Source organism: Talpa occidentalis, unplaced genomic scaffold (genome assembly GCF_014898055.3).
Source record: "Talpa occidentalis isolate TD23 unplaced genomic scaffold, MPIMG_talOcc4v2.1 talOcc4.3, whole genome shotgun sequence".
NCBI classification, from domain to species: Eukaryota; Metazoa; Chordata; class Mammalia; order Eulipotyphla; family Talpidae; genus Talpa; species Talpa occidentalis.
The window spans coordinates 768,844-777,595 of NW_023603184.1; the positions used below are offsets into that span (position 1 = coordinate 768,844).

Consider the following 8,752-nt stretch of genomic DNA (forward strand, 5'->3'; position numbering starts at 1 on the left):
CATCTTGTAAAACTAGAACTTTAATTCCTATTTCCCCGTCCCCTCAACCCCTGGCAATCACCATTCCACACTCTATTGACGAGTTTGACTACTTACTATAGTTGTAAAATCTTGCAGTATCTGTCCTGGTTTTGGCTTATTTCACTTAGCATCACTTCCTCCAACCTCACCCTGTTGTTGGATGTGGCAGGATTTGTTTCTTCTCTGATGCTAGTTCCCCTTCTGACTTCTAGTTCTCCAGGGTGTGTGTGTACGCTGTTTTGTTTCATCTGTTGATGCACACTGGGCTGTTTTCATATGCTGACTCCTGTGGATAATGTGGCAGTGAGCCGGAAGTGAAAATATCTTTTTGCGATTCCAATTTCAATTCCTCTGAATCTATACCCAGAAGTGGAATTACTGTAGCAAATGGTATTTCTGTTTTAAATTTTTTTTTTTAAGATTTATTTTTATTTATTTATACAAGCACTGGTTACAGTCAGAAGCTCGGGAGGGTGAGAAAATTCACCAGAGCCAGAGCGGGGAGCAGAGCAGGCAGAAGGACCGAAGTACACTGCTGAGGGGAGCAGCGGGCGGCAGGAGAGGTCTGCGCACCAAGTGGGACCCTCCTCCGGTGGCCGGGGAGCAGCCAGGGATGGAACCGGCGCCGCAGAGGCTGCGGGCAGCTTCACAACCCAGCGCTCAACTGCTGCGCCACCGGGGAGGCCCTCTGTTTTAAATTTTTAAAAGAAATTCCATACTGTTTTTGATAGTGTATTTCTACTGCATTTCTGTGAGTGTTCTAATTTCTCCCATTCTTACCAACACTTTTATTCATCTTTTATTTTACTTTAGTTTTAATAATAGATATTGGACATGTGTGAGGTGATAACTCACTGTTTTGGTTTTTATGTTTCCTTGATGATCACTGATGTTGGATCAACCTGGTGGCCATTTTGTATGTTTTCTTTGGAACAATGTCTATGCAAATTCTTTGTCCATTCCTATCTAGCTATTTTTGTTGTGTTTGTCAGGTTTTAGGTGATTCTTATATATTTTGGATACTGATCCCTTTTCAATTTTCTAAATATTTTCTGCACTCCACTTTGTTTCTAGTTTCCTTACCTATGCAGAAACTTTTAGTTTGACATAGTCACAATTGCCTATTTTTGGTTTTGTTGCTTGTGCTTTTGGTGTCAAATATGAGAAACTACTACCAAGATCAATATCAACAAATTTCCCTTCCTAAGCTTCCTTTGTGGAATTTAGAAACAGAAACTAGAATGCTTGTGGCCAGAGGCTTTTGAGAAGGGGGATGACCATTGGTTTTCAATGGATATAAAGTTTCTTTGACGCAAAATGAGTAAGATCCAGAGGTATGATATAAATAAATTATCATGGTAATCATTTCACAATATATACATATAAAATAATTATGGTAAGTACATTCAATGTATACAATGTTATATGATAATTATATACCAATAAACTTGAAAAAATTGAAACATAAAATATTTAGAATAACCTTAAAAATTTCATCAGAGATCAGACAAAAACTGTTTCCCAGTATAGTCTTTGTAGTTGAATGGGATTGGAATGGATAGGATTATTTCTTACCGCTCTTTGGTCACCTTTATGATATTTCTGCCTCCCTTACAATCATATTGATAATTTTATAATTGGCACTTTTTGGATTGTGACAGAAATCATGTGCTTATTATATAATCTTTTCTTCTTAGGCACAGAGAGAGTCCTTTGAAAATATACTAGGATTGCATGATTCAATCCAACTAATATCCATACTTATTTTTATTCACATTTTCTCTTCCAACCCACAGAAAACTTTGGAGTCACTTGTGGAAGATATCAGTATAACCAAGAACTAGAAGGTCAAGGTTTTTTTTTTTTTTTTAACCACTTAGAGATCAATCATTTGCTAAATACACAATCAACATCTAAATTTCTACCTTATATCCTCATGCTGCACCTGTTGTGTTAATGATTAAATGCTTATCTGTGTGTTTGCTTCATATTTAATGTCTCCATTACACTGAAGAAAACATGAGAGTAGGAAGCATGTTTGCGTTGCATGGACATTGTATACAGGGGGCCCAAGAGTGAGGCTGACATTCACATGGGAATAATAAATGAGCGGATATTATCATCAATATGCAGATACTTCAGGTGGAATCAAGGGAGGCGACAATTTCTGGGATCTACTTGACTTAATGACAAAGCCTGTGTCCCTCTCCTCCAATGTTTGTGTCAAATTGCTTTCCTAGAGGTAATGATGTCACTTGATTTTGTATTATCAAAGAAAATTCGTACAAATAATGTAAATAAACACTTGATCTCCCTTCATAAGCCAGAGCCATCTCCACAGACACTTAAATTGCTTGTCTCCAGTTGTGTGAGAAGAGAGCTGTTGCTCTCAGGGGCCTTTATCCCTTGAGTGCTCCTAACCTTTCAAGTCCTACAGGACTCCTTTGGACGCTATATTGGAGTCCCAAGTCTAAGTGCCACAGCCCCTTGGACCATTCATGCTTCCATTCACATGATTGTTCATAACAATCTAGTACAACAATGACCTTCCTGCAAACTGAACTCCAATGAGAGCATGTAACAAAGACCAGGACAAATATCTGCAAATAATAATTACCTTAATTATGACCGTGATGATCACGCCTTTCACCCCTCTGGGTTTCTCATGACAGCTGCAGACCTCCCACAAGGGGTTGGATGGGGGTCTAGCTCTTTATTATTTCTAGTTTACAGATGGAGACACAGAGGCTACAATCAGCCAAGTGAGTTATGTGAGAAAAGAAAACGCTTAGGTAAGAAGAGAAAGATAATCTAGAATTGGTATTAGGAACTTACAAGCTAACACATAATTTTTCTTAATATTTCCTTGCTCTGGAGAACTTTTACCCTTTTGACCAACTGCTCAAGAACCTCTCATAAGATGTTTCCTTACTCTTATGGACTGAATTTCTGATCTGAGACTCACATGGGAATGTGCTGGATTTGCCTGTTGCATTGTTCAGGGAGCAATGTAAGCCTCTAGATTAAATTTACAGCCTGTATAAATTTGCAGGGGCAGAGGTATCCAGGCAGACATATCAAAGTAGCCATTTCACCCTGGGTTTTTTCAGAAACCAGTAGTGACTGTTTTGAGCATTTTTATTTATCTGTGGTTAATAACACAAGATAGCTATCATGACCACCATGCAGATCCTCAGGGAACATATGCATTTATCACCCCACAAGACTCAAAGATGGGAGAGTATCCTGTCCCTGTTTTGCAAAGTACAGGCTTGTATAACTTGGACAAGTCATTAAGCCTTTCTCAGTTTCAGCTTCCTCTTTTGGAGAGTGGTAACATCAGCTATTTAGGCTGGTCCCTGGGTTTGTCAGTTTCAAATGGGATCTTGACATGAAAATTAGTTATAATATGGAGAGCACCTGGCATCAATGTTAATGGTATAAAGGTATAAATGGTAAAGGAAGACATGAAGTGGAAATCAAGCTAATAAATCAATTATAAAGTGCACTGACAGAAGATGTATCACTCTCACATCAGACAGAAGAATTTATGGAATTTACAGTATGAAGAGCTCTTAGGACTATATTTCTTGTTAAGATTTTCTGACTTGGGGCACCCGGTTTGATTATCTGTTAAATGACCCAGCTAAAGGGCTATAATGTAAACGAGATTAACTTGCCATGACACTGGCCTGAAGCACAAAAACCATGACCTCTACCTGGAATTAGGAAATAAGAATAACCCACAATAAGCATCAGTTAGTGTCTGTCTTGGCCCACTGCACATCTTGCATCTTGGGACCTGTGTATCATGTAGGCATTATGACTTACACACAACCTGGTTTTCCAGTTTGTGAATGTTATGAGAATCTTATGCTTCTTTTAATTTTAGATGATTTTTTTTTTTTGAGGGAGCAGAAAGGAAGTCATTGTAAGCAATGGTGGATCTAGTTCTTATCATGTGGCTGGGTTCAGAAAGATTGGTTATTTGCCCAAATTCTCATTAGTTGTAAGCATAGATGATTCGCAAGATGATACTTTTAAATTTCTTAAAATGACTCCGATATCAAAGAAATAACTTGGTCATTAAGTTATTAATAAGACAATAAAATAATTTTGTGTATGTGTCTAGGGTGAAGGCAGTACAGTTTAGACTGTGGATGAATGTTAAAGGACTATTTCTTAATTACCAAGAACTAGATTACAAGTTTTAATTAAAAATGCTTTAGTTTCAAACTTTAGCACTCCTACTTGCTAGCTTTATTGTCTTCAATGTTTCTTCCATTGTTACCCTAAGTTTCAGCTTCCCCATATGTGAAATGGGGATAATATCTCACCTGTTGCAAGATAATTAATTGGGATACATGGACACACATGGTGCCCCCAAATAGCAAGTGCTTGAAAACGCCCACCACAGTTTCAGTCTTCAAGTTTGCATGTCTAATGATCAGTATTAATCCTTTGAATGGGAAGATAAAGTTTAAATTAAGCTAAGATGAATTATTGCAAGTAACAGAGTAAATTATCACAGACTCCGTATTTTAGTGAGAAGACAGTGTCTCTAGGTGAAGAATTGCTGAATGTTTCATAGAAATTTTGAACCCAGTGTCAATCCTTGAGGAGGTAGTGAGATTGAATTGGGACATAGACATCACGTAAGGAAGATTGCACTTTTTATTTATGTCCAGAGAACCATGTTTGTAGAAGTAGAAAGCATAAGATGTTCCTTATTAGAAGAAAGAGTTATAAGAAATCAAAAAGGGCCTTTAAGAAATTTTCAAATTCTTATTCTTATCAGAAGTTTAATTTGACCGGGGGGATGAATTATAATTAGTTGTCCCTAGAAAAATGTTATTTAAGACTCTCTTACTTTGTAGAAAAGAAAGATGATTTTTTCAGAAAAGGAAATGCTCTTCAGTACATTATTTTATCCCGATCCAGATTTTCACGAAGCAAGATATGTAATTAATCATTGCTCAAGCTTTCATTCATGTTTTATATATATATATATATATATATATATAATATGTCTAGAATTTGACACTTGGTCCTTACTTTTCTCACTAACACCTTCATCCAGATCACCATCATCACTTGTATAGACTAATGAGGTTAATGCAAAAGAAAATGCAATGGGTGAGATGACAGAATCCCAGATTTCATTCTCCTATGGAAACCCTCCTTGACCTCACCTACACAATGGATCCCAAGGTAAAGCTGGTCACTGTCTTAAAAAATTGAGAGAATCTATGTATGTTTATTGAATGCTTGTTAAGAGTCAGGCAATATTATCTCCATTGGACACACAGAAAAGTAAGGCTTCAACACAATAGTTATGAAAAATGACTCCGAAAATAAGTGGATGTTTACTTGGCATAGCTGAACTAGAAACTTCATAGATAGAAGAGGAATATTGTTTGAAAAATAGGAGGATTGTACAGAAGGAATAGGAGTGGAAGGAATTTGATGGAAGCAAATGAACTGGTAAGGATATAGGACATTAGATTTCATCCTAATATGGAATGGTAACATTGAAACATGCAGTCCTTCAGTTCATATGTAGACCAATAAATCTGTTCTCGTCTTGATGTGTCATACCTTAAACTATTGGTCTGCATCATATATCCAGAGTGATAATGAGTTCAAGAGAAAACTGATGGCTGATTGAAAATGAGCAAGAGCCAAGTAAACCATCCAGTACGTGGTGGAGCTAGAGTTGGCATCCCAATGTGACTTGTCTAGACTTTACTTTTCATTTTATTATTTCCATGTCTTTATTCCTTGTACATAAATTTCTGTAGTATTCTACTGTGTGATAAAACACATTTTATATCTCCTATGAGAATATTGCAGACAATAACATGGTATGTTAAACTATCTCTTGGCAGCATATAACTGTTTTTTTAATATAATAAGAAAATAGAAAAGTGGTAATTGTAATGTAATAAATTGAATTATTGCATGAATATTTCATTTCAGTGTTTGAATATTTGACTTGGGAGGCAAACGTATCCTCATGAATAACTGATTTTGATTAAGTCATTCCTTTATCATTTCCTTGTGTAATCACTTATGAAGACAGAATTTTGGGTTATGTATTAACTCCTGAGTCTTTTTATCCTGAACACTGCATGACCTATCAATATTTTAAAGTGACATTTTCTTGTTATATGCATGTTAAAATCTGAAAATTCCACTTAAAGTCACACATTAGTCCATTAGTCATAATAAGGTTCTTAAGAATGGTTACAACCCACTTCCTCTTTTCTCAGTGTTGTAGGACATTCATACACGCTGCAGATGACCCCAATGGAGAACAGTACAGAGGTGACTGAATTCATTTTTGTAGGGATAACTGATGAACCAGAACTGCAGCTCCCACTCTTCTTCATATTCACCCTCATTTATCTCATCACTCTGTTTGGGAACTTGGGGATGATCGTGTTGATCCTCGTGGACTCTCATCTGCACACACCCATGTACTTGTTCCTCAGTAACCTCTCACTGGCGGACTTATGTTACTCTACAGATGTGACTCCCAAAATGATGTCCCAACTCCTTATTGGAAGCAATGTCATTTCCTACAATGCATGTGCTACTCAACTGTTCCTTCTTGCACTCTTTCTCACTGTAGAAAATTTTCTCTTGGCTGCAATGGCCTTTGACCGCTATGCAGCTGTGTGCAAACCCCTCCATTATGCCACTATCATGACCACAGACATGTGTGAGTATCTGATAATAGGTTGCTATATCCTTAGTGTCTTGACTGCCTCCATCCATACTGGGAACATATTCAGCCTGTCTTTCTGTAGATCCAATGTGATTAATCACTTTTTCTGTGATGGTCCTCCTGTGCTGGCTCTCTCCTGCTCAGACATCCACAGAAGTGAGTTGGTTTTATTTATTTTTGTGGGCATCAATGTTATCTTTTCTAATGTGGTCATCTTGGTCTCTTACCTGTTTATATTTATCACCATTCTGAGGATGCACTCCTCTGAAGGACATCAGAAGGCCTTTTCCACCTGTGCTTCCCACCTCACCACCATCTCCATCTTCTATGGGACTGGCATCTTCATGTACTTAGAATCAAACTCCAGCCATTCTATGGGCAGTGACAAAATGGCATCTATATTCTATGCCATCATCATCCCCATGCTGAATCCACTGGTGTACAGCCTGAGGAACAAAGAGGTTAAGAGCGCCTTTAAAAGAACTGTGGGAAAGGCCAAGTCTTCCATAGGGCTCATATTTCTACATGTATAGAATCAACAATAAGGCACTTTCATGCAATTTAGATGTATCCAGGAAATTACTGATTTTCTCAATCGACAACTTTGTAAAATTCTAAAGTGCTTCCCTCTAGTTCTTTTTTACATTTATAAAACATGTCTTGACAAGTAGGAGATCTCAGGAATACAGTTTGAGAAGAATCAACAATGAACCCATAATTCTTCTTTTAAATTTTCTACTTTATTATATTACATTTCTTCATTTATTTATAGAATTATCCACACTCCCATAAGTACATTAACTGTCACAAATGTATTTAAATATATGGCCAGAATTTACCTCATTCAGGGAATCCCATATATCATATAACCATGAATAAATTGAGAAATGATTTCAAGAGATAAATGGCATTAGCCTGTTTTTATAGTATAATTTAATGATTAAGTATTTGTAAATACATTCCTTAATGTAGCTATAATTTTTAATATTATTGCCCTTATGTATGTACTTTTAACTTTTATTGAAATTGTTACATGTTAAATTATTTTAACTCTTCAATTAAACCATCCTGGATATTGGGTTGTTACTAAGGTTTTGTTTATTTTTGTTCTTTTTTCAGTGATAGTGAGTGTGATTACATTTTTATTGGGCATTTTTATTGGGCTTAATTTTCATTTTTCTTGACTCAGTATCCAGAAAAAACATCTTCATGTCACAATTTAATAAGAAAAACTGACAAACATATAAGAAAAGGTAAACAATAATTAAAGCATATTTTCATTCAATTAAAAAAATTACAACATTTACTTTTAAAGTTAGGATGAATCCTTTGTCTTCAATGCTCATCCTGGGACATATTTCATGATCCTTCATTTATCTCTGCTATCAGGTCATCACTCAGAGGTCATCACTCAGGCTCAAATTACAAGTCAATCTAATTGGTCCTTAACAATCTCTTAATCTAAAGAAACTTTCTAATTTTGATATCACATTAGGAATTTTTCAGAGATGTGATAACAATGATAAAGATGCTTTCAATTAAATAAATTTATTATTTTACTGAGTCTAAAAATGATTTCATTGAATCATCAGTTCTTTCTATGTTGGCTTTTCTTTCAACATGTTTTGCCACAGAATGAGTGGGAACAACATTAGAACACACACACATTACAGATAGATAGATAGATAGATAGATAGATAGATAGATAGATAGGATAGACAGATCTATCCATCTGTCTATAAACACTTCTAGATCTTGGAGTCTCATATGGGAAGAGTGAAAATGACCTTTTTTAATGTGGTGTCTGGAGTCTCAGATTTACAACTCTTGTAGTTTTTAGTGTTAATAAATCAGAATGATGTGGTAGAGAGATTTACATATTGGGACACGGCCTTCAGAAACAAAGATCACAGTGACACACTGTTTGATAGAGAAAGGTTTTCCTTTTGTAGAAAAAGAATCAGATATCCATTCCCTTCAGGTTACTCTCACAAAATGCTA

At 36.1% G+C, this 8,752-nt stretch overlaps 1 protein-coding gene across 1 annotated transcript; it reads left to right on the forward strand.

The window, feature by feature from the left end:
- The first annotated feature begins 6,330 nt into the window (after nucleotides 1–6,330).
- Nucleotides 6,331–7,284, forward strand: LOC119254198 (olfactory receptor 5B12-like). Its single transcript, XM_037521319.1, has one exon. It carries the CDS (start codon nucleotides 6,331–6,333, stop codon nucleotides 7,282–7,284), a length of 954 nt encoding a protein of 317 aa, XP_037377216.1.
- Nucleotides 7,285–8,752: the final 1,468 nt, after the last annotated feature.

Coding starts and splice junctions, on each gene's coding strand:
- LOC119254198 (XM_037521319.1), top strand. CDS start 6,331: ATGGAGAACAGTACAGAGGTGACTGAATTCATTTTTGTAGGGATAACT.